The following is a 27706-nucleotide window of genomic DNA, read 5'->3' on the forward strand; positions in this document are numbered from 1 at the left end:
TACTCTTTCTTTAGGAGATGAAAAAGATGGTTAGTTGTTTGTTTTCACTCTATACCAATAATTTACTTGGCATTTAAATTAGATCTTGAGTTTCTGGAGGAATGTATGAGTCAGTGAGAATAAGTTTTTATGAGAGGGAACTTTGAGGGATTTTCTTTTACTACCACTTAAAGATATTGATTTCTTTCTCACTATAGAAACTAAAACACATGTCTACTAAGAGTTCACTGTGGAACAAATAAGTGGTTCTTAAAATAGTATGTCAGAATAAGAAAAAAAAATCAGAAAATGGCTAGAGAAGTTATACTTTGAATAATGTTTGCCCTCTACAAAGGTCAATGAGAAGATCCTCTTGCATAAGCAGGGGCGCAAGCAAAACTTTTGGCTTTCCTTCCTAGTGAAAAGCCACAGAGACTGTATGTTGTTGTCTTCATGATCTATTCTTCTCCCAGTAGGTCTCTTCTCTGTCCTTACCTGAATCTTTTGCTTAATATTTGACTTTATAAATTTAATGGTAGGGCTTCCCTGGTGGCGCAGTAGTTGAGAGTCTGCCTGCCAATGCAGGGGACACGGGTTTGTGCCCCGGTCCGGGAAGATCCCACATGCCGCGGAGCGGCTGGGCCCGTGAGCCATGGCTGCTGAGCCTGCGCGTCCGGAGCCTGTGCTCCGCAATGGGAGAGGCCACAACTGTGAGAGGCCCCCGTACCACAAAATAAATAAATAAATAAATAAATAAATTTAATGGTAGCCCACTCTTCTTTCAAAAAGGTTTTTGCTTTGTTTCACAACAGTACACACACTGCATTAATATTAAAAAATAAAAATAAAAAAAACCCAAAACACTGTTAGGGTCTCCTACACAGACCCTGACAGCTCAGGGCTTTCCCTAAAACTGTCCTGAGCCTTAGCTATGGTTCCTACTATCACCTTTGGTGCTTTTGTTTGCCCTCATGGCTTCAGGGTTCAATCTTTGAGTGATTCCCAAATATGTAATTCTCTGACCTCTTCCTTGAATAAGAGTTATGGAATTCCAATCTTCTGCTGGATCATTACACCTGGATTTTTAGCTGATGCCTTGAACTCACATTGTTTTTCATCCAACAGTTTAATTCTTGATAAAATGCACGTGGCCATGTTGGTTTATTACCAAAACTCCCAGAATGATTCAATCATGGGAAATCTATTAATATAATCCACCCATAATCAAAGAATCTAAGGGGGATGGGAACCCTATGATCATCTACATAGGTTCTGAAAAAGCAGAGGAGTCAGCCTCTCATTTGACAGCTCCTCATAGACTGGCATAGGGATATATATATTTTTTTAAAAAAAGAGTGGGAGGTAGATTTAATCAGACCAAAAAGTTATAGACATCCATAGAATGATAGAAGCCATTTGATAAAAATGAATATAAGATAGCAAATGGCATCACATACCAAAATAAATGTAAAGTGAGTAAAAGACAAAGGCTAGGTACTCCCACCTCAGGGCCTTTTCAATTTGCCTCCTTAGAGGAATGATCCCCTGGGAGGATTCTGGAAGCGGGGAAAGAAATCCCACACTCAACTTGAGAGTGAGCCTATGGAGGTAGAATCTCTCTTCCATTTCTTTTGTAACAAATTTAGGCTTGGTAATGATATGATTTTCTATGATTTGGGAACTATTGTAATTTCTAATTGTTTCTTTCCTTCCAAAGTGTCTTCTTCACTTTCCTAGGCTTACTATATTCTTTGGTAACAGAAAACAACGCCTCAAGTTATATCAAGTCCATTTTCCAGCTAACCTCTGTTTGTTGGTTTTTTAAATAGCAGTATGAAAATCTCAAGATGTGATTTTTAGGCTTTAAATTCTTACTTTCAGTGCAGTAAATGAAAGGCTTTTTATTTTCCATGAAAGTTGGGAGTCAAGATGGCTCACAGTAGGCACCTTGTGTTTTCTGATCAACCACACTATGCAAGTCATGGTGGTATATAGTTTAATGTAGAACATCTTTTATTTTGTAAATATGTATGTCTCAGATACACATTTCAGCAATAAAAGGTGTTTTATTAATTTTGTCAAATAGACAAAAAGAGCTAAAATATGCAGTTTTGCACCCACCCAAGACTTAAGATCATTTTAGACTATTTAGCATTTTTATGTGTAAAGGTGACTTGAAAACTGCCCGGTAGGGCAGCATTTTGAATGTGGACAAAAGGGGATGAGCCACACCCAAACCAGGAAAGAAAGCTCATGCTCGGTATTGATCATACTAAATAATATAACTTATCCCTGATTTTTCTTTGTTCTACCTCTGAACTGACTTTTGTTTATTTTAATGTCTTTCAACCACTATTATTAGGACAAAAAGAGAAATGACAATGTGTAAGTTTCAGTATCCCTTTAACAAGTGCACAGTACTCATCCAGGACATTTTTCTTCTTGTGTATTTTTGTAAAGATACATTTTCCACTTTTATTTTCTTTTCTAGTAACTTGTTTCTCCATATCACGATCCAGTGGCTACTGTTATTTTAAGATGATAATAAATTTGTGTTTTGAATCCTTTTGCTTATGTTTTGACCACTCACTGTGGCTTCTGTTTCAGTGCAATGTTGTACAGTTTTGTATGGTGCTCAGAACTCTGCCGAATTCTGGAAGGAAATATATTGTGAATACATAGCCTGGAGCTTTCATTTTACACCCACACTATGCTCTCATCACTTTAAAAGGGGGCTTTCATTAATGTGTGTGTAGGTATATGTGTAGTTTCAGCCTATTATTTTCTCTTTTGTTATATAATAGTTTGTTATCCTACTAAATTAAATTATCAAATCATGTTCATCTTAAGGAATAAGATAATTTATACAACCAGAGCATTCTGTCATAAGAGCATCAAAATATCTTTGTTATACAGCTACTTGAAATGTTGAATGCTGGGGTCTCTTGTGACACTTGTGCACAGAAGTATAACTTATATTGACGATCATGTATCATTTTCTCTTAACAGTTGACTTCAAACCCCATGCCAGCATGGATACTGTCCATCATATGCTACTTTTTGGATGCAATATGCCAGCGTCCACTGAAAATTACTGGTAAGGGATGGGTTCATAGTACATAGATGGGTGAGAAAATGTGCTTTTTATAAGTACAAATTGCATCTCTGCAGGTATTTTACAACTGATTAGTAAATAGGCAGAACATTTCTTTTTTAGAAAACAATATTGTTCTTTTGCATCACATGGTTGTCGTGGTTTGATTATCACAGTTACTTAGTCTGTTGTGGAACACAGCCATCAGTCTTTGTCACTGAGTTTATAAATATATGTCTGTTGTCATAGATAATGTGTCAAGGTGGAGACAGCTTGTGAAGAAAGATTGAAATTGAGATAATGGATACTCTGGTGTTTATTATTTATTATTTTTTTATTTTTTTTAAACCCCACATTTGTTTATTTATTTATTTTTGGCTGGTTGGGTCTTCATTTCTGTGTGAGGGCTTTCTCTAGTTGTAGCAAGTGGGGGCCACTCTTCATTGCAGTGCGCGGGCCTCTCACTATCGCAGCCTCTCTTGCTGCGGAGCACAGGCTCCAGACGCGCAGGCTCAGTAGTTGTGGCTCACGGGCCTAGTTGCTCCGCGGCATGTGGGATCTTCCCAGACCAGGGCTTGAACCCGTGTCTCCTGCACTAGCAGGCAGATTCTCAACCACTGCGCCACCAGGGAAGCCCTGATGTTTATTTTAAGTTCATGATTCAACCCAAAGAGCAACACGGATCTGTTCACTGAGTACTCTTTTATCCCAGACATTGTGCTAGGTGATCTGTATACCCCATTTAAAATGAAAATTAAAATTTAGCCTAACGTCTTTGCAAAGGTGGTATTATTGTCCCCACTTTACAGGCAAGGAGTCTGAAGCTCAAAGATTCAGTGACTTGCTCAAGGTAACATGGCTGGTTGGTGTCACACCAGGATTGAACCCTGGTTTGTTTGATTCCAAATCTAAAGTTATTTCTCTTTTACCACAGTGCCTCCCACTTATTCAAGTAACTGTTGCAGTTTTAGAATTTAATCACTGCAGTGAATCTTAATATTATGTCTTGAACAATCAATAAACATCTATTAAATGCCTGTTATATGCCAGAACTGCAGCAGGTGCTGTGGGATGTTCTAGGATAAATAATTTTCTACCCCCAGAAGCTTACAGCATAATTATGGCTTGAGATCTTCCCTTTCATTTTATTCTTTGGTAGTTCATGAAGATCAGTGATCTTTGAAAACAGCCATGTGTTTTAAGCCTCATATTTTGCACCTATAGGCAGAATCACTGTTACATATTTAACAATCCAGAATGACTGGTGTGTCCTGCTTTGCATTGGAAAGGGATCTGTTCTGTGGTCCTGCCCCTGCATGATCATGTAGACTGATGGACCTTTCTCCGTGCATCCTAATATTCATCAGGCTGATTCGAGGCATGCAGCGACTGCTTTCTAGTCATTTTTATAATAAACAATTGTAATATGTATTTGGAAGTGTTAAAAGCACAGGGCAATTAGTGGAAATCTCCATGGACCAAGTACCATCAAAGCATTTGTTAATAGGCTTAAGTTATTTGATGAAAGGGGCGTATCACATGGGAACTCAGCTCACATGACTGGGTTTATATAAAAATGGAGTCAGCAAATCACAGTTAATACCCTTTGATATCAACATTCCTGTTTTTGCTCTTCAGTAAATTTTTGTAAATAAAATCCTGGCATTAAAAGATTATTCTGTGACAGCCTTTTCTGAATCTTATTCAGCAAATCACACATTTTGGTCTTTACGTTTTAAAAATATTTCTTGTGAAATTAGCAATATTTACCTTTGAACTAGAATTAGTGAAAATGGCTAGAGGGAATGTAAGCTTTTAAATCCTGCTTTAGCAGATTCTCTTGGTTCAAGAGAATGAGTGAAAAAATAAAACATCACTTAAATGTTATTATGGCCCTAATTGTTAAGAAAAATTATGTACAATGAACTAAGCGTAGTTCACCGTTCTCATGTTAAGGAAATATCAGAGCAAACACATTATGTTGCCTCCTTTAAAATATTAATATTCTTAAATATACTATTTTGAAATTAAGTTTGTAAAATATATTTCCAAAAGACTTCCAGGTTGGGGAAAGAGAGAATTCAAAGAAAAATGTGAGAGTGAAAACAGCAATTTTGAGTAAAGTAATTGTTGCACGTATTTTTTTTGCTAAAATTATTACTTGAAAGACAGCATTATAGAGTGAATGTGTAGCTAACTGTCTAGATTCCATGGGTAAATTATTGATCCCATGTGGGCTGGCCTTGATTTTTTTCATTTTAGCAAGGGACTAACACTAGGTCATTTATAGAACTCCTCTGTGCTCTAAAATTCCATAATTCTGTGAATATAAATTGCATACAAATGCTGAGTCAGATTGGAAAGACATCTTTATTAGGAGTTGGAGACATGAGTGAGTTGCATTTGTTAACTCACCTCAAGCAGACAGGCCACTGTGTTTTGCCATTGAGTTGCATCACTGAATAATTAGAATTCTTAATGACATTATACCCATGTCATTTTACTTTTTTAAAAAATTATTTTATTTATTTATTTTCTTTATTTTTTTTCTGGCTGCCTCAGGTCTTAGTTGTTGTACGTGGGATCTTTTTTGAGGCATGCAGGGTCTTTCGTTGTGGGGTGGGGTCTTCATTGTGGCATGCTGGCTTCTCTCTAGTTGTGGCACGTGGATTTTCTCTCTCTAGTTATGACGTGCGGGTTCCAGGGTGCGTGGCCTCCGTGGTTTGCAGCACACGGGCTCTCTCGTTGAGGGGTGAGAGCTCAGTAGTTGTGGCGCACGGGCTTATTTGCCCTGCGGCATGTGGGATCTTAGTTCCCTGACCAGGGATCAAAACCACGTCCCCTGCATTGGAAGGCGGATTCTTCACTGCTGGACCACCAGGGAAGTCCCTATACCCATGTCATTTAAAATGGATTTTAAAAATCTGCCTTGCAGCATATATTCCCTGTTAATCTATAGAGTAGTTATAATCGACTTTATAACCGTACACCAAGGACAATAATTGATGCTTTAACCAGCTGAAAGTGTTCATCTAACATTTAAAAGTAGGATCTTTTCACTACATATATAGGATCTGTTCAATATGCAAACTAGTAAATGTACATTAAGTAAAACTGTTCTAGTGACCTGGCTTTCACAGTCCAGCCTTATACTCCATTTAAAATGGGATAGGCTTTTTATCCCCCAATATTTGGCAAAATCCATGCCTCTTTAAAGCATTAGAGCTCACAGCATATTTCATGGGCTGAACTTTTCAGTTGCTTCACAGAAACATCCTCTACTCCCTACCCCTGATGTCACTCAGGCTCAGCCCTGGAGACAGTCAGCGGATGTCTTCCGACTGCTTAGCCTCTTATCCTCCCACCTGAATTAAAACACTAATAACAAAAATCTATCAGTGTCAAAAGCCTTGCATTATTTTTCTACATTGAGTCATGGACTTTATCACACTCATTTTATAGTTGCAAATCTATTCTTCAGTTGCTCCATGATACAGACAGTACTTAAATGAAGATTCCCAGACTTTCACATATATTTTTGGCTATGATACCAGGAGTGGCTTTTGATGTGTCAGAGTATCAAGAACTCATTCACACCCTAAGGAAATCATTTTGAGAATACAAAGCTGTTTTAGTGAAAGAAGATAAAGCAAAGAGGATATTTTAACACCATGATGAGATTAAAAATTCACATTTTAAGGCAAGACAAGAAAAATTTAAACATAAATTTTTTTCTCTGCCCTTTGGTCTCCTCCCTCCCCTCTCGTGTGCATTGTGCATCTGCATTATGTGTTAATCAGACCTCCCCAGTGACAGAAATATCTGGTCAATCATAAAGATCAGTTTTTCTTCTTATGGCAACAGCCGTGTACTTCTTTAGAAGATAACATTCCTTTCTCAATCCTGTCAGGGCTCACGATGACCCACCACTCACCTTGTACGTGCAGACATCTTTGGTAAACTTTATGTACAGTGGCAATTATCATTTTCCTTAACGGTAGAGATTGATGCAGAACTGAGTGGTCAGACAATCTGGGAGATGCTGGGCTACACCTAATGTAAGTCCTTAGCTTAAATACTTACCTGTGACCTTATTCATGTCACTAGCAGTATTATTTGTATTCTGCCTATTTTACAAGATAATTGTTTCTTACGCTACCAAATATGTGACTGAACCTCAGATAAAATTAATGATGATTAGGCAACTTGAAACCATTGACCAAATATATAGTCCTGTAAGATCAATGATTGTAATAGTGTAACTCCAGATATGGGAAAAAGCAGCAAGAGGAAACCATATCCTGGACCATAACAGCTTAGTAAGGCAGATGGTCCAGAGGCTTTTGGCTACTGTTAACAGGACCCAGTCCAGTAATAGCACATTGAGTGGCCTGTCAACAAAATATTTGCCTGGTCTGGGAATGAGCATCCCTAGCAACATGGGACAAATTGGTCACGAAATGCCTCCCAAACTTTGGTCGAAATTAAGACTGAAAGAGAAGGAATTGTAAGGTAGGGAGTGTTGCCCACCATCCAGTTCTACAAGAGTCAAGCCATTAGCCACTGCAGTTGCTGACCTACAGTACACCCCGAAAGGAGTTCAGGGTGAAGGTCACGATGAAGCACTTTGTGCTCTGGGAAGACTGGCAAAACTGGCCCTCAGATAGACACTTTCAGGAGAAACTTTTGTGGACTAAGTTTCTTGCATCTTCCCATAGTTAGAAAAGCATTAAAACCATTAACTAAGATTTCTGTTCCTTGTGAGTAGCAGCAACCTTCTACTGAGATGTGTGCTTGAGTGCACATACGCCCTGCACCAAAATCACATATATACTGACCTTTTCCAAACCGTTCTCAGAGCTCTCTGAGAGACTGTTCTCCCAGCTTATAAACCTCAGTTTGGCTCGAATAAAATTTTCCATTTCTTTCTTAGATTCACTATTGATTAATTTTTTTGTGTGAACAACCAAAGCGTAAAGCTCAGATTTCCTCTCTTTTCTGTTAGCTAGGATTTCCCCGTTTTCACTTTAGTTTTCTGTTTTCATTGCCAGCAAGTTGGCAAATAGGTGTGTGTCTGTAATAAAGTAAACATTTTTTTCCCCTGAAATTATGAAGTTATAATTCATCCCCTGTCTTTAGGCAGCACTTTTAATATGATGGCAAAGAGCTATTCTGATGATGTTTCACTGTTGTGCTGCCCTCCTTTGCTCTTTGTAATTGCCTCTTTCTACTGTTCATTAAAATATATTTACAGTTATATTAAGTTTACATGAAAATAGTAGACACAGCATGAAGCAGTTTTCATTATTTAGTCATTTTAATTTTAAAGTTTTTTTTTTCTCCACATATTCCATCCAGTCTTTTGTGTCTCATTCCAAATTAGCAGCTCACACTGGTAATGTGTCTAGTTAATTATATGCATGTGCATTTAAATTGCATACATCGATGTGAACCTTTTAATATACTGTGGGGTGGTCCCTTTCTAGTTAGAGTGGGCCTGGTGCTCAATTCTAAATTAACAGACCTCTCGAGGATGCAAATAAGGACCAGCTGATGGAAAAGCAGCAGCTCTGCTGGCCCATGTCAGGAAGGCAGCAGTACCTGTCAGATTAAGTCTCATCCCTTCTTTCCCAGGCTTTTAAAGGAGGAGACAATTACTGCATCTAGGCACCAAGGGAAAGTAATAGCACCAGGATTGGAGCAAGCATAGCAATAGCACGGTTTGTTGGACTCCATTTGTGCTTGCAGACTTAAGTCAAGGTGTAGCAGTTCTAAGTTCCCCATATTTGTTGGCTGAATATGAGCCATAACTGAGCAGATGCTGTTTGTGGCTTTTTGGAGTCAGTAGGGAAATGAGGTGCTGAAAACTAGGTAATTTAGATATTAAAAATTTATTCCTGCTCTCCATGAAAATACACTAAATTTTAGGAGACCTTGGAAATTGAAATATCCATTTATCTATTCAATGAATACCTTTCTTTATTCTGACTGTAACAATCATTTTTTTAAAATAATGAGTGGTTAGCTACTCAGAGTTTCAAGCTTTGAAAATCATAGTTTTGTTTATACACATTGTTTTGGCATTTGGAGTAATTCTGGAGCACTTTATCTTTGTGATGTGAGATTGTATAGTCTTATGCACTTTCTATTCTGCTGAGCACAGGACTTAGGGCTTAAGGCAACTTATGACTGCAAGCCCCAAGATTGTGTGTTCACAATACTGGGTGATTAAAGTGAATGGGCTTCTTCTGTATTACATCTTGTACTTTGACAAAATCTATGCAGAGCTAAAATTATTGTTTTCAGTCTTATTAATTAATATTTGATTTGGAAACTATTTCTAATGATGCTTATGACCATCTATTGTTTACAAATCTGAGGGGGCTTCTACAGGTTGTTGAATCTTTTTTGAAAAGAAGAATCCCACCTGGTTAAATGAGGCTGTTTCCAGCTGTTCTAACTTGGAATCATTCTCAAGCTAAAGCAGTAGTGCTTTACCATCCTATGAAGCTTTAGCTAAGATCCCTTTCAACTGCTTATATTTATTAACCACCTGCTGTGTCTTTTAAAATGCCACTGTCTTCACAGGGTTACAGATGCTGATGAGGGGAAAGAGAAAAGTAGCTAAAATATATAAATAAATATAAATATAAATATATATATAGAGAGAGAGAGAGGTGGGGGGGGGGAGAGAGAGAGAGAGTCCTGTATGTGAGACACCCTGCTTGGTTACTCATTTAAATGACTTTTTTTTTTAGGGTGATATCACTTTCCAGAAAAGTCTACAGCTTTGTTACCTCCCTTATGATGATAATGATTCTTTGGTTGAGAATGGTATTTGCATACACTGCCTTTATGCACCGCCTCCACATCCTAACTACCTGTCATCCATACACTATACAGCAAGATTCACAGCATGTCTTCTGCAATCCCCTCTGTTTCTTCTGCCATAATGAAACTTCTAAAGTTTAACATACATAAATTCCTCGTCAGTACAAATAAAAGTAACACAGTCTTCAAAATCTGTGCTATCCCTTGTTCTAAGCACTATAAAATGTGTCTTTGAGTGTAGCAGCAAAGTTTAGACATGAATTACTGCTAGGCTAAAATTAATTGCATCCATTTCCTTTTTCTCCTTTAATATTGTAATAGATTCATATTATTATATTGCATATCTGAATGGTATAAAGAATCTTCCTTAAAATATAGTTGGCATCTTGCTCTAACTTCTGGTCACCAATGATCATATTCCTTGTCTAAGTTTTAGGTGCCTGTAATAGAGGTGTTGATAGGAGTTCCTTAGCAACTGACCAATTCTTAGTGGACTAGTGTCAACTTTAATAAAATAGAATGGCATGGTTGTAACCATTTTGAGAGTTTAAACAGAAACCAGCATTACATAATTTTGAACATTATTATTTTCTCACAAGATGAGTATTTATGTTAAATAGGATGGCAGTGTTATAGCGCAGTGCTGTAACATTTAATATAGAGCCAGAACTTTGAAATCAGAGCATCTTGGGTTCAAATCTCAGTTCTACTACTTGATAGTTGTAATAAACATTGGTCAAATTATTTAATCTGTATTGGTCTGTTTCCTCATCTATAAAATGGGGCTATTAATCCCACCTGATTGGACCATCACAAAGAGTAAGTGAGGGGATGTCAGTAATATGGTTGGTGCAGTGCCTGGCACATAGAAGTACTTAATAAACGGTAACTATTCTCTTTATTCGTTTATTAATAAGATATTTATTAACCATCCAGTACGTACCAAGGGCATTCTTAGGCACTGAGAATTTGGTGTGAACAAAACAGATATACCTTCTGCTCTTGTAGACTTTAGAGCCTCTCTGATCTGTTGGTGGAGAGGGGTAGGGTGGGGAGTGAGGATGATGCCTAGATATTGTGGTGCTATTTTTCAGGCTGGTTCCTTTTAATCACCTCTCCTATTTAGCTTTCCCATTAAGTATCCTTCTAATTACTATGTTAATGCATACACATTGCATTGAAATTCACATAGGATTTGTCTGGATTGGAAAATGTGTTCTATGGGTTTATAGAGCAGTTAATGAAATTTGAATACCTGACTCACGCTGGATGTAATTTTGAAAAGTAAGGACATTCCACATATGCCATTGATTTTTATGTGTGTTTCTTTTTTTTTTTTTTTTTTTTTTTTTTTTTGGTATGCGGGCCTCCCTCTTTTCTGGCCGTGTGTTTCTTAAAGAAACTTTCTGACTTTGGATTAATTTTCCTGTGATTCTGTTAGATGCTTAATGCATTAAACTTGTAATTTAAGACTGTACAGACTTAACTTCAGGGCATGACAATTTTATTAAAACAAGTTTTTTCAGACCAAAGAAGAAATGACTTATCAGTTCTGATTTTCTCTGAGTAACCTTGGGTTTTAACTAACCTTTCACAGATAGAACCAGAGGAGTACTTTAACAGTCAATCATGCTCTATTTGGATAATTCAAAATGACAGGCTAGCACTTTTCAGAGCTTGGCATAGTCTGGAAATATTCATGCCATCTGAATGGTTTCCCCATAGATTAGAGGTGAAAAGGTTCTATAGCAAAGGTCCAAGAATCCAGAGTAGTTTTATTTTCAAATGTTAATTCTCATCATTTTTGCTATGAATACTAAGAAACCACTAGGGAGCTATGTGAATCTTTTCACAATTAATTGGCTTAATGTAGACAAGCCTTTAGGAGAAGCTGCTAGAATTATAAGAATAAGAAACCGGGTCGATGAGGCCTGAAATTACAAGAGCCGTTGATCAAGGGTTGCTTTGCTTCCTAGCCTTAATACTCTTCTTCTCAATAAGAATAGTAAAAATTCTCACTATTTTTACAAGACACTGTTTGGAAAGCCAACATATGCAATACTATCTTTATTCTGTTGGTCATTTTATGTGGAGAAAATGTGATACTGTTTCCATTTAAAATGGGAAATGGAAATTTGAAAATGAAAAGATGCGGAGAGTTTGTCCAAATGTTCTTTGCCACTCCTTTATGTTATCCATTGTAGGACTCATTTCTCTTGGCCTCTTGTTTTTCCTCTTCACTTAGTCCTCTCACTCATTAAGTTTTAGAATGAGTTTCAGTATCCCAGGGCCCTCCAGTGAGTCATCATTTACTCAGCCTTGAGTTTTATACAATTTTTTTAAAATTATAAAACAGGATTTTAAAATCAAAGTTTGCTTTTGGAGCTCTTCTTTTACCAGACCTGCTGAGAGCATGAAACATTGTCTCTTCGCAAATAAGAACTTATTTTATCTAAAATTTGATTTTAGAATTGCATACTCGAATTGCAACTTAGTTCAGGTATGAGAGTAATCATCAAAGCTGATCTTCGTATAATACCATGAAGTCTCTGCCTGTAAGTCAGTCTCATGAATAGAGATATAAGGGAGTGTGACAGCCAGAGCTTTGAATCATGGCTTGGCTGTGTGACCTTTTCAAAGTTACTTAAAGTCTCTGAGCTTATTCAGCTGTAAAGTATAACCTACTTGCAATGTCTTGTAAGAGTGAGTATGAGCCGATTTGTACAGAATTCCAGGAAAATGATAATTCAAATTTATTGTCATTTAATATTTTAGTTAAAACTTTTTTTTTTTTTTGCGGTACATGGGTCTCTCACTGCTGTGGCCTCTCCCGTTGCGGAGCACAGGCTCCGGACGCGCAGGCTCAGTGGCCATGGCTCACGGGCCCAGCCGCTCCGCGGCATGTGGGATCCTCCCGGACCGGGGCACAAACCTGTGTCCCCTGCATCGGCAGGCGGACTCTCAACCACTGCGCCACCAGGGAAGCCCCTTAGTTAAAACTTTTTAACTAAAATTTTTTTAAATGTTATACTTGACAGTACAATAAAACTTGGGCCAATTCAGTTATTTAAGTGTTTGTATATAAAAAGTTAAAAATGTATTTAGAAGTTAACTTCCCCAAACATTTCTTGAATATTTGCTAAATGCCAGGCAGGGTTGCAGGTGCTGGGAGGACAGGGTGAAAGATATGACCCAAACCTCAAAGTCTGCACAGTCTGGTTGGAGAGGAGATAAGCAAGCTGATACTTAGGATGCGTGCTATGGTTAAAGAATGCAAGTTGGGTGGGACGGGCATCAGAGAAAGCTTCCTTGAGGAGGAAGACTTGAAGTGAATCTTGAATGAGAAGGAGAGAACAAGGTTGTCAGGCAGAGAGTTGGAGAAGGGGTTTTCCAGAAAGAGAACAGTGGAGAAGAGAGAGGTTAGAAACTGGCAGCAACTTGGCCTGACTGAAAAGGGTGTTTTTTTTTTTCTGGGGATATAACAGGGGCCCAGATCATAAAAGCCTCATGTGTTATACTACAATGTTTAAATTTTATTTTAGTGTTATTTTTGGGAGGCATTTGAAAGAATTTGTGCCAGCAAATGACACAATCAAATATGTAGCTTAGAAAATTTTACTAAACCAGTTTTCTCTGTTATGTTTCATTCTGGTTCTTTCTAGTCATACACTGAATTGACTTCCATACCAGAGGAAGCAATTATCTTGTTTAACCTAAGACTGTCATCACATTGCTGTTAAGCACTTGTATATTTATGATCTTTGTTGAAAGCTATGAAAATTGCCATCAAGATCTTTAAATTTTAGTAGCTCACAGCAGTGAGATACCAAGTTCATCGCATCTGACAATCTCGTTTCTTAAACTATTATAGCATGAGGCCAAGGAGGGAAATTCTGCTTTTGTGTACTGTCCAATACCCCAAGCTTTTTAGCACACTTGGCACAAGGATGTCACAGACGTTTGTTCCAACGCACGCGTCTCACATGCTAATGATCCTGCATCATAAGTATATCGTTTTGGACAGTGAACAGTAAGAAACCACTGGTTGATGTGCTTTACATTGCACATTACCCAATTTCTTTCTACAGCCTGATTTAGAGAAGCTAGAGCATTTGCTAAATGTAACCTTATAGGGACCTCCTGGTTCCTGGCCCTTTATTCAGATGAATAACTGTTGTCTGCACTTATTGCCTATCCTCTCCCACCATTTCAGGCTGTAAGCAGGAAGCATGTTAGGAGTCCCTGCCTCTGACATGGCCTGGGTGTTCTCCAGGTTTCTAGACTCAGTTTCTCCAGGTTTCTAGGCTCAGTTTCTAACCTGTTTAGGAAGCTACCACGGTCTGCCTTCACTTCCCTTCCAGGCCATGGGCAATGCACTTTTTCTCCTGTGTGAGCCAACCTCCCGGCCAAGGAGCTATTTTTGTCCTTGTCCTTGACAGTCCTCAGACCTTTCAGATCTGCCTAAACTCCTGACTCTGACCTTGCTTGGTGGCAGTTTCTCAAAACACAAATGTATAAAAGCAACATGAAAATGTCACCCAACAGTGTTTTGAACAAGTCAAATTATATAACAGAACCAACTAAGAGATGTAGTGTAATGGGGAAAAATATGTGTGGTTTGGAGTCAGGCAGCTTACCATTTGTGAAATTGGATCTACCACATAGATACCAACGTGCTAGTTACTGTGCTGGGTGCCTTACACGTATTACCACCACCACTCCCCATCAGAGAGGTTTCCACACAGAAACTGGGCCTTTGAGGGCTGATGTACATGTCCAAGATACACAGCTATTAAGGGGAGGTTGTGGGATTCAACTCCAGGTATGTCTTTCTGCCTGTGCTCCTTTGACCATATAACACTGCCTCTCAACAGTGAGTCTTTAGATAAAGTGAATGTTTTGTTAAATAATGCAGAACCCTGGTATAGTGCTTTGAGGTTTATGAAGTGCTTTCATTTCTATATCATCTACTTTATAGAACAACTCTGTGAAGTAAGTATAACTATCCCTGTTTTACAAGAGAGAAAACTGAGGCTCTGTAAGATTAAGTGACTTGAAACAATTTATAAATGGCATAACCAGTATCCATAAACTTTAAAGAAGCCACAAGAACCCTGTGAGTGGGATATACTTGTATTGTTCACCCTACTAAGGGTAGGCACTATAAATGCCACCGATCCCCAAATGGGAAATGCGTATGATGTTTCTTTTAGTCCACTTCCAAATTTCCACTGCATTGGCTTTGGTTTACACACCCTTTGTGTAATGCTTACTTTTCTACCTGATTACATGGAGTACATTCCAAGGATGGACATATTGAATTAAACTGTATATCTACCTCACAGGATTGTTTCACATCAGGCAACTAACAAAAACATCTCCCTTTATAGGTGCTTTTTCACATATAAAATTGTTCTTCGCTCCAGTGTCCTTTACGGTCTTAAAGCTGATATGACTATAATGATGGTATATTGATGTACTTTACTTTGTTTTCAAATACCTCTCCCTCCCCACTCCTCCCATGGGAAGAGATTTATGCACTTTACTAATTGAATCTTCACTTATAGCTACTTTTTTTTCTTCAGGTTTTGTGATGAAGGAACCTGTACAGATAAAGCCAATATTCTATATGCCTGGGCAAGAAATGCTCCCCCAACCAGACTCCCCAAAGGTATACCTGAGGCCTCTTGGATAGCCTTATATTAAACTGCTTAGTTTTTGATTCCAAAGTACTTTTTATTATATGTTCTTTCCAACAGCTCTTGACCATGTTCTGTGTTGCAATTTCACGCTAAAAAGTACCCTTATTGCCTGCTTTATATTGAAAAGGTTTCATTTAGGTTGTTATTCTTTCTCTGCCTCTCTTTGATAAGTAATTGGCTCACACAACGGTTTAGATAGAATTAGAAAATAACGAGTACACCTCAAGCCACCTTTGGCCTGAGGCACATTGGTTCTTGACAGCAGGAGCATTTCACGAGCCAAGAGAGCTAGGAATTAAATAAATTGCCATTTCAGCAAACAGATTTTTAATAGTCCTGGAACCTGGGTATTTAATGTGATGCCAAACCTCAGCTGGCTTTCTGAATTCACCTCTAAACTGTTCATAGCTTCCAATGTGTGAGTGAATTACCAGACTCTCCTTTATTACCTGGATCTTCCTTAGTATCAAAGTGAATGTATAGTTCTGAAACAGAATAGGACTGCCGTGGCTTAGGGATGGAGGGATGGCATCTTTTGATGCCTCCCTAACTCATGCCTGCACTAATTGTTAAATTCTTTAATATTTTTAATCTTTTTATACGGTTTTAAAGGTTGCTTTCTATTTATAGTTATTACAAAATATTGACTATATTCCATGCATTGTGCAATACATCCTTGAGCCTCTCTTTCACCCAATAGTTTGATTTCTGTTTTGCTTTACTTCAAATGAGTGTCAGAATCCTCTCTAGGGTTTACCAGGCAGCCACTATCAAACAAGTTTGGAAACTAATAGGGAGGTTTGTCATAGATTTGTTGATGTTTTTCAGATCCATTGGTAGAGAAGATTAAAAAATTTTTTTTCTCTGTCTATTAATATTTTCTCGGTAGATTTTTTTTTAGCTTACTAGCAAACTCTACTAACAGTAAAACTCTTAGGCACCCTTCAGATTCCAAAACTTTATTGACATTGTAATCTAGTAGGTAATTGGTTTCTTCAATGATATTTTTGCAGATACCTGTTTTTGTATGGGAAGAAAAACAATTTCCTGAGATGGTCCTAAGAAGTCTGTTTCCTATATTCAATCAGAAAATAAAAATGAATATGAGTATATACAAAACAAAATGAAAGAATGGGTTTACATATGTCTGTTATGTAATCACCAGGGAAAAAATTTTGTTTTGTTTTGTTCTGTTTCTTGAAAAATGAGTGAGTTGTCCTCTTAAAGTGTAAGTGATCACTCTGGTTCTGAAGTGGAGACTACGAATAGAATTCTATCAGAGCTTAGAGAAGGAATGATAGGTTATATCAGAGATTTTCATTGAATGCCTAGTTTATTTCCATCTTCATATAACATAATTTCATATATTATGTGCTATTTTCTTTCCCTTTGGATTTCATAGATCAGCAACCTTTGATTAGCTCTATTTAACTTCCATTTCTAAAATATTAATTTATCTTCTTTTGAATATCTTCAGGTGTTGGATTCAGAGTTGGAGGAGAGACTGGAAGCAAGTACTTTGTACTACAAGTACACTATGGGGATATTAGTGCTTTTAGAGGTAAGTTTTGAAATGTTGGAACTAAGCTCAACTTCAATACTATATTGTTTAAAATATATATACTGTTTTCTATATAATAAAATGAAGAATTGACTACACCCTCTGCTCACTAGTAAACAGCTGCTTTTGTCTCTTGGAATTTGAGACTATTGAAGAAATAACTTTTATTTTGAAAGTTATAATCTCTTATGCACATATTCTCTTATGCATCCTACTGTGCTTTCTCTTATGCTGACTTCAGGGTTCTCTTCCTTTCCAATGTATTATCTTATCCACCGTCTCCTGTTAAAAGATTCCTTCTTAGCAGCATTGTCAGAAAGAATAGGGACTAGTAATTTATTTATATTACTAGAAGCAAGCCGCTGGAGAGTCAGCATGTTTTGTAACACAAAACATGTTTAATCGATAATATATCTGATTGTAGTACTAATTATAATTTTTCATTATATAAATTTATTGTTTTTTAAAAAATTTTTAAAAGTTCTCAAATGCTCAGGTTCATGTCAGTGGTTTATCTGTAATCCACACTTGCCACTTCATCTGTTGCCTACTGCACCAATGCGCGGACCCCACCCACTCCATAGAGGCTGCTGAACACTGCCCTAGACACTTGCTGGTCTACCCATATTACCATGCACTTTGTTTAAGTGCTCCTTTTCTTATCATAGAATCATTAACATGAGGAAGGGACCCTGTTCCCAAGGCAACCAAGACTAGGCTTATTATTCCTTCTGCTGCATTTAGTCAAACTCCAACTGCATTCCAGGTTCACACTTTGGTGTTCACAGGAGTGTAAATATTAAGCAGTCTTCTTCTTGGCTTGTCAGCCTTTCTACTTTGTCTTGCTGACTTCTACATGTTTTCTTGAGTTCTCTAACACTATTTTTCTACTAACTAACCTAATAAATTTTGCTCTCTAGATGCATTAGCTTTCTATCCAGCAACTAAGTTTAGAAGTACATATCCATCTCTGCCTATGAAATATCCTCTGGGGCCCTGGCTGAGAGCACCCCATGCTGAAAGTTTCCATAGGTTCTCAGCATTCAGGACTGGGACAATAAATGCAGTCTTCCTCTGGAAAAGGATGTTAGAAAGAATAAATTTATGTCAACTATACTTGAATAAAATTTTTTTGTAAAGAATAAATTTATATAATGAAAAATTATAATTAGTACTACAATCAGATATATTATCGATTAAACATGTTTTGTGTTACAAAACATGCTGACTCTCCAGCGGCTTGCTTCTAGTAATATAAATAAATTACTAGTCCCTATTCTTTCTGACAATGCTGCTAAGAAGGAATCTTTTAACAGGAGAAATTTATGTCAACTATACTTGAATAAAATTTTTTTGTAAAGAATAAATTTATATAATGAAAAATTATAATTAGTACTACAATCAGATATATTATCGATTAAACAAGCTCCTGTGGACCAGCTCATGAACCTAACTTCCAAGTAAAACCTGTTTTTTATAAAAAATATGCTTTGAGCTATATATAAATAGCTTTCCATTTTTGGAACAGGACCTAAAATCTTAAGTTGTTAATTGTAGTGCTGAGCCAAGGTTTTGTTGAAAACAGAGGAATAAATAATGTTCATGTTTGAGAAACAAAGACACAAATTATCTGCTCTAAAAATTTACCATGTTGGTATCAGGGGAACAGGCAGATTCTAAGACTGCTGACTTCCACAGCATTGACAAGACTATTATTTTTCCAAAGAAGCGAGGAAGGCTTTCCCCAGTTACCACAACTAAAGTAGCTGGTAGTGTCCACACATACAGGACCCCACCCTTACTCTCCATCCTTCTATAGAACCCTAGACTTGACTTTTCAGCCTAATTCCTCTGAGCTTTGTAGTACCTCCTAACAGATACCGTACTGATACCCCAGGGGAAATGGATGATACATAATATGCTAGTTTTTAAAACATATTACTGTAATAATTTAATTTAAATTAACTTCTTACCGATGAGGAATTAATTTTATTTTATAATTTATGTCTAATATGGGGTAGTTAAAAAGTATTGATATTTAATATATAAATATATAGTTATTATTACTATAAGAGACTGATTAGAAACTTTCATACTAGTTTTTCATTTTTCACTTTTTTGAGAAGCATTTTTCTAAAAGAAGGTGCATATGAGGTAGGACCTATAATTCATAGATCCTATGATAATGTAATAAAAATGTAAACAAAAAAATTTCACCCATATAATTCTTTCAGTAGCATTAGATACTATCTTGTGCCTTAAACTATACATGGCTTAGAATAGTAAGTAAACACGCGGCAAAATATCAGATCTCACTAAAACAACGACAGAGCATTTTGCGTTTACTTAATTGGGTGTGAGTGGAGATTGAATTATAAAACCCAGGACTGCCAGGGCTTAGATGAATATGCTACAGTTTGGGGAGCTTTGTGAATTAGTGCAGTGTTTTAGAAAGCAACTTTATCATATTATATACATTTTATATAAAACATTAAAATCTTGCTCTAGGCTTTCATCCTAAACTAAAGGAAGGGTTTTGTTGGATTTTTTGGTTTGTTTGTTTTCTAATGAGCTACCTACCCACAGTTATTTATATACCATTAACTAGTAATATGAAAACCTGGAAAGTTAACAAATGTCCCTTAATAGGGGACTAATTAAATAAATGATATAACAACAAAAATAGCAAATCATAAAATTTTATACAGACTACATAAAACCGTATGTATGCTTGTATATTTCCAAGGATTATAAGGAACAAGGAATAAAAGGAAACAGTCAATAAGCATGAGAGACAGGATCATGTGATTTCTTTTTTCCTTTACAATGTTATAACATTCTCTTCATGTTTTTAAATTCCACGGATATAAGCACTATGTTAAATACCTGCCAGTACCTGCCAGTTTGTGCGCTGCATTCCCACTCATACCCTCCTGACAAAAAAGAGTTAAAGTAATTATCTCTATGTGCCTGATTAACTATAAAAAGTGACTTATACTTTAAAAAGGTTCTATATTGTGATCACACACTTATCTCCAGATGAACCTAGAAGTGGAATTATAACATATCTTTTAATGATTAAAAATGCATTATAGATATGTTATATATGTATTATATATATATATACATAATCATCTTAGTGTCAGTGAAGATTTGAACTTCACGGTATTAGAACTATTGATGATTTTTTTTTTTTCTTTTTGCGGTACGCGGGCCTCTCACTGTTGTTTCCTCTCCCGTTGTGGAGCACAGGCTCCGGACGCGCAGGCTCAGTGACCATGGCTCACGGGCCCAGCCGCTCCGTGGCATGTGGGATCTTCCCGGACCAGGGCACGAACCCACGTCCCCTGCATCGGCAGGCGAACTCTCAACCACTGCGCCACCAGGGAAGCCCTTGATGATATTTTTAAGAATATAAATTATAAATCAGAAGCAGATTAACATTATGAGAAAATCACTGCACTCTGTTGAAAAGTGGGAAAATGTTTGGCTTAAGGGTATGAGCATTTTTCCACATAGGGAAGGTTTTAGAGAGTTGAGAAGCCTAGGACTTCTCTTTAATAAAGCATGAACAGTGAAGGTAAAATATCTTCTCAAGTTTGTTGGAATGTGATAAAGTATCAGAGAGAACATAACCTGAAGCCAGCTGGTTATATCTTGGACTGGGAGGCCTAGTAGTAGGAAAAGATAGGTCTGTGGGATACCCAAAATATTTGTTTTGTTTTGGTTGTTGTTTGTTTTGGAAATTGAGCAGAATGTGAAACTGTCAAGTGTCATTTAAAAGGAGCCAACTTTATTAAATGCCATGTCAATCATAATGTCAGACCTGGGCTAGTGCTGGGTATACTGATCTTCTTGCCCAAAGGAGGATAGTACATTCTAGCAGGAGAGACAAGCACAGGAACAGTGCGTTTATAGGCAGTAATAGAAACACACCCCAGATATGGAGGCCGTGGAGAGGTGGAGCGGGACAGGTCTGCCTGGAAAGGCAGTGGGACTTTGTCTAGGAAAGGCTTCTTAGAAGATGGAACTATTGCAAAGATTTGAATGGTGATCAGGAGACTGCAGATAAATGGGAGCAGGGGAAAGACATGTTCCCGACGAAGTATGTGCATGGCCATGGTGGGGGTGAAAAGCCTCATGTCCGCAAGGAACTCTTGGTGATTTGGCCTTACTGGAGTGTGAAATGCAAAGGGGTAAGTGGCAAGAAAGGAGAAGAGAGCTGAAAGGTGGGGACCAGACCATACAGATCCGTGTTAGGACTTTATTCTGAAAGCACCCAGAGTGCTTATCAGCAGTAACCTGATCAGATTTTCACTTCAGTCCTAGGCTTGAGTGCATGGGAAAGCTACCAGCCTTATGAAGAAAGATTGGGGTGTTAGGAGGCCAGGGCGAGCCTGGAAGGCGCTCTGGAAGGCCAGAATGAGTTCTTTTTTAATGTAAGCTTTATAACTTTTTATAGATTAATATTCTGTGGAAAAGAGAATATAACCCAATTAGAAATGTGTGTCCAGTATAAGCATAGTATTTGGTTACATGATTAAACTCTAAGACCAGATGGCCTGACAATGGCACTTGCTAATTTTGTTATCCTCACCAAGTTTCTAAACTTCTCTGCCCTCCTCATCTATAAAATGGGATCATAATGGTTCCTATAAAGTTATCTGGTAAGCACTCGATGTTAGCTACTGTCATTATAGTTCCTGTAAAAGGCTTTAAAGTGATATAAATTCCCCTAAATGCAACCTTTTGCCATAGTTGCCCATAATATAAAGAATATGTTGGTTACTTTTCAAGGGTGTCAAAATTTCTTGCTATGTTTAGACACAGAGCTGTATTTATGTCTGTCACGTTGCCAGTGGACTTTTCCTAGTTATGCTCTGTTTCCTGTTCTCCACAGACTTTTTCATTATTCATAGTTCAGTTATACAGAGATAAACTGTAAGACCAAATTCCTGCCCTTAAGGAAATTAGAATAGCAGGAACTAGAGATTCCTCCTGGTCCTTTTTCTTTCTTTCTTTCTTTTTTTCATTGCCAAATTTTTTCTATAAAGTTTTATTCCATAGAGAAAAGTCTGCTGAGATTGTTGCAGAAATTTGCCACTTTTCTTCTAGATGTTTTGGCCCAGGGGAATCAAGAAAAGTGGCCTCTTCTTTACAGAGTTTCCGGCATTAGCTTACTAGTCTCCAACAATAACTCATTTCTCAAATTAGAAAACTCTTGCACTCACCAACTGAAGTTTGGAGCTGATATCTTAAAAAGGAGGCAAGAATTTCTTCCCAAGTGCATAATCTCTGTCTTTGAGTTGGCAAAATTTCCATGCTATAAACTGTTTACTGTCCTTAAGCTCTCGGTGCATATAAGAAAACTAACAGGTATTATCAAGGGTACAGATCACACACACACACACACACGCACACACACACACACACACACACACACACACACAGCTTGCGTCTACTCCATCACAGCCCTCAAAGTACACCTACATTTTAGCATGTTCCTGGGAGTACAGCTAAACAATTCATTTTCCTTAGAGTGAATGTTTAATACTTATATTCTAAATGAGATGAATGAAACCGAGGGATCCTGTTTTTGACTCTCCATTATGTAAGGGTGAGCTCTAAGAAATTTCATCTCCAAATTTCTGGGGTTATATTAGTAAAATCAGATCACAAAATTCTAGTTAGAACCCTTAAAGAACAAATCATTTTCAGTAGCCAAGTTTTCCAGAAAGCTAAGGTTTTAACGCTCTAAGTACTATAGCCTTAAAACATTTTGGACAGAAATCTTTCCCAAATATATAATGCATCTCATGAAATTAAAATAGGTGCAGATGTTAAATACCTAATGCTGTGCCCAACACAGAGCAGACTGGCAATAAATGTTAGTTGTCTTCCTTATCCCTTTCTCCCTTTCCTTCATAATTTTGGGATATCATTCTGGATATCAGCTACTGCACAATTTTTTCCCTCCAAATTTTAGGAGTAGATAGAGTTTTTTCATCTTACTGGGCTTGTTGCCTTCTTCTATCTGCTTCTCTCTATTTTATGTAACTTCTTCTGTTGTCATGCTACCACTTCAACTCATTTTAATTCAAACAGAGCAGCGCATAGAGACAAAGATGAGTAAGAACAAAAGTTGGCCTTCATCCAGTGGGGGCAATTGAAAATAAAACAGTAACTGTAATTGCATGAGCCTGTACAGTCAGTGCAATAAGAGAGGGGGTTGAGAAGCAAACAAGACCACACCTAGTTTAGAAAAAGATTTCATGTTGCCAGATTGATTTCCTACAGGCATCCTTCTGCCTTGTACTAAATTGATGATATGGAATCTAGGCAGCTAAATTTCATATAATTGTTTATAAATTTAGGGTAAACAGACTCTGAACTGAAACCCTTAGAGGGAACTTTTTGAATAAAATCATGGGAACACAGTGCCTGGACTTGGTAACCTTCAGATTTGATTTCTTCTTGCCCTCCTGTGTTGTTCCATCCTGGCTATGATCCGTTTGGGTGTGGCTTCTGAATAGCTTAGTTCCGGACAGGTGGGTGTTACTAGACATAGGTCATGCATTCGTGAAATGCGCGCTCCACACCTGTACACGTACACACACAAGGGGCTCCTTTCTCGCTACCACTGAAGGAGTAGTAGGGTGAGCATGAGGGAAGGGAGACAGTGGCAGGCAGAAGGGAAAACAGAGGACTCTGGAGGAATTCTAATGCCACTGTGATTCCTGCTGCATGTCTGCCTCTTACAAGACTCTGCTGGGAAGCTATGGAAAAAGCTTTGAAATTGTGGGCTGGGGAAGAATCCCTTGCTAATGCATTTTTGAACAAGGTGGAGCATAGATCAGTGGCAGGGCAGCTACACTTCAAATTATTTCATTCCAGTATAAAGCAGACTACTCTGACTTCAGTGTAATCATTAGAGGTGCTCTTGACTCCCTGATACCTGATTGCAGAGATAGTGGGAAACTGGTGGAATATTGCTCCCTGTTGCTGCCTGTGTTGTCTTTTCTAAATCTGTTGAAGTAGCTTCCTCCTGCATGCCTTCCAGGGAGATATATACCAAGCCTGCTTTTACTCTCTCCTCTGCAAAGTGAGGGATGCTATGGATCGGGGTATTTAAACCCACGTATTTTCAGGTGTTCTGGATTACTTTCCATGTTTAAGAATCTCCTTTGAAATTCCAAATGTGGACGGTGTTATTAATGATTCCCCTCCCCCAGGGAGATGCCTGAAAGCCATTGAGTCTCTACACTAAAGGAGACAGAGATGGCACCTTTCTAGCATTCAGCCTGGCCTTCTCTGAATAAGACCCTGACATGCACAACATTCCAGCAAGCCTTATCCCTTCCGGCATATAGAAGGTTAGTTCTCAACATGATATTTTGTTCCAGGGAACACATAGTGTTTCCAAGTTCGACTCCAGGGACAGCAGCCCTGTGGTCCCAGGAAGGGTGAACTTGACCTCAGTTTCTCTTTTCTCTCCCAAGGCTGGGATACCTGTGCCATGCAGCAAGTCTCCTTTCTTCCTTCCCTACCTCCCACTTTCTATTTGTCTAATATTCCTTGATGTAGGGGCACAGACTTTTATTCACGTGCTTTGGGACAGATGCAATTTGGAATTAAGAACTTTAAACCTTTTTGAAAGGTTTTCAAGTACATAAATCATATATTACATTGTATCACCTCTGGGCATCTGAGACACTATCCCTAATCAAATATGCTAATATTCCTTTAGCAAAACGTTCAAATGGTCACACTACAAGGGATAAAGACAGACGTAAGTAGCATCACATTCATTCAGATCGGCTTTTGCTGCCAAACACTATGAAAAAAAACTTTAGGCTTCCAAAGCTTTTCAGGTTTCAGAATTGCAAATAGTTCTAGTATGGGAGCAAAGAAACCTGTTGCTTAATACTTGAGTTAATTGGTTAAAATACTAACAAGGATTGGAGGACTCTGGATATATCTGAATATTTTCCCATTAAAATAATCTCTCCCAAACTTTATTTTTCATTTTGTGGAAAATACAAAAAGCCATTAAAAAGAAAAGTACAAAAGTTACTCACAATACCTAACTATTTAAAAATCTATAATATGAGGTGACAGTTGCATATGATCTGTGAATATACTAAAAAACCATTGAATTGTACACTTTAAAGGGGTGAATTGTAACATATGTAAATTATATCTCAGTAAAGCTATTGAAGAAAAGGTATATGGATTCAAAAGAAAAAAAATCTATAATATACCTTCTTCAATGCCATTTTCCTTCCACCCCAACCCCGAACCCCAGGTAACTGAATTTATATCTGCCAGGTTTTCATATGCTTATCCCAGCATTTCTATATACACACAGAAAGCACAGATATGTATGTATATCTGCACTTCTTTTCTTTTTTGGACAAAATTCAGATCACACTCTCCACAGATCTGCATCTGCTGTTGTTTTTAATTTAACAACATACTCTGGGAATATTTCTAAGGCAGCACATGGACAGCTCTTCATTATTTATAATGACTGCCTAGTATTCTGTTGTGTGGATATATTATAATTTATATATCCTGTTCCCCATTAAAGACGTTTAAGTTCTGAGTTTTTTGCTATTACAAGCAATGCTGCAGTGAACTTTAATGTTAGAAATGTTTTATGTAACCATGTATTGCTCCTGCAGGGTAGATTTCTAGATATGGGATTTGGGGGTTATGGAGTGTTGAAACCTTAATGGATTCCACCAAATTACCTGATGAAACAGTTTTTCCAATTTACAATCCATAGTGAATGAGCAAACCTCATATCCTTACCTGCACTAGATGTTTTCACAATTGAAACATTTTGCCCAGTGTTTACTTAAACCAAGGAACTCCTCTTACTGTTTCATTAAAAGGATTAGAATTAGCTGGAAGTTCTTAATAGAATTACCTCTATAGTACATAGTCCATGTACAGTCAAAATCTGATCTGTGGGCTACTTGTGCCAGAATCTTCTTGGAGTGCTTTTTTTTTTTTTTTTTTCCGGTACTTGGGCCTCTCACTGTTGTGGCCTCTCCCATTGCGGGGCACAAGCTCCAGATGCACAGGCTCAGCGGCCATGGCTCACGGGCCCAGCCACTCCGCGGCATGTGGGATATTCCCGAACCGAGGCACGAACCCGTGTCCCCTGCATTGGCAGGCAGACTCTCAACCACTGCGCCACCAGGGAAGCCCTTGGAGTGCTTTTTAAAATGAAAATTCCTGGTTCCAACCAGACCTACTGAATCAAATGCACAAAAAGTAGAGGCTAGGCAGTGGTGTACTAGAGCTGGTTCATATTGACCCGTAAGAGCCAATTGCTAATTTTCAGATAGTTAGTGAGCTGATGGTTAAGTATAGCCCTGATTAAACATAAAGGCAATAAATACTCAAAGGTCATCCTTCCCTAACTATTTTACTACACTTTACTACTATCTTTGCTCTGGAGGGTATTTATATCTATTGTATCTGTATCGTGGAAATAGTATAAAATAGTGTGTCTTTCCAACCCAGTGTTCAGTAATGTCACATTGGTAGCTTGAAATTAACCGTAGTGGGAAAATTTACACCATCGAAATTGAAAAATGCTACAAATCAGTGCTTCATAAATTATTTTGTTGGTTGTTTAGATTTAAGAAAACACTGAAAAAAATATTAGTAATGCCGATTACTGTGAATAGCCAAAAAATTTGAAGAAATATTTTTTTCAGTATTCAAAAACTACTATCCAGTACTGCAAAGATTTTGCTCACTTCGTTGACGAGCAAGTGCAGTTCCAACATAAATCTTTGTTTTTCAGTAAACAAGGATATCAACAAACATTCTTGTCCAAACGACTCACTCGTCAGTTATAACCATAGGTTGGCTAGAGAAAAATTAAGGAAAAATTAAGGACGTGGCTCTTTCCACTTCTAAGGGGCATTCATTTAGGCATGGTGGTGGTGAGCCAACTTTGGCTTTGCAGAAGAGGGCAATATCCTAGGGGAGAAAGCAAAAATACAGACGGATCCCTAGAAGATCATCAAGCCCCACCTCACTGGACTCCTATCAGATTGGACTTTAATGTGAGTCAGAAGTAAACTTCCTATCTGGTTTAAAAAAAATCAAGAAACAAAAACAAAATTAAGGAAATAATTCTGTGAAATTCAACTGGTTATATGGAATTTATGATAAAGAATATTATTTATTTTATTATTTTTTGTAAATTGTGTCCTACACATATTTTATATTAGTAAAACTATGATAAATGTATATTTACACACGCATGCATATTTTTTTCGGAGAGCTTGTGTGTTACCAGCACATCACTGAGCCCAGCATTCGGAAATTTTAACAAGCTCCCCAGCTGATTTTTATGCAAACTAAAGTTTGACAACTGAGGCGCAAAGTTTCCTGGAGGATTGAAGTTACTTCTACATTTTTTCTTCCTGTACTACAGGTGTATCAGGGAAATCTCCTGGGGCTTGGGACATGAGCAGAATAATTTGCATTTATCAAAATAAGTATAATTAAATCTCA

The 27706-nt window shown here is 37.6% G+C and overlaps 1 protein-coding gene across 13 annotated transcripts in view; it reads left to right on the forward strand.

Annotated features, from left to right (window-relative positions):
• The window catches only part of PAM (peptidylglycine alpha-amidating monooxygenase), a 285194-nt gene that overhangs the window by 177564 nt on the left and 79924 nt on the right, over window positions 1-27706 (forward strand). For all 13 annotated transcript variants that reach the window (XM_028493105.2, XM_024120931.3, XM_024120939.3 and 10 more), the window contains 3 exons: window positions 2989-3076; window positions 15490-15575; window positions 17084-17167. In XM_028493105.2, coding sequence (XP_028348906.1) covers window positions 2989-3076; window positions 15490-15575; window positions 17084-17167 — 258 coding nt within the window. The remainder of the gene's footprint in view (window positions 1-2988; window positions 3077-15489; window positions 15576-17083; window positions 17168-27706) is intronic.

This window comes from Physeter macrocephalus, chromosome 8, assembly GCF_002837175.3.
Source record: "Physeter macrocephalus isolate SW-GA chromosome 8, ASM283717v5, whole genome shotgun sequence".
NCBI classification, from domain to species: Eukaryota; Metazoa; Chordata; class Mammalia; order Artiodactyla; family Physeteridae; genus Physeter; species Physeter macrocephalus.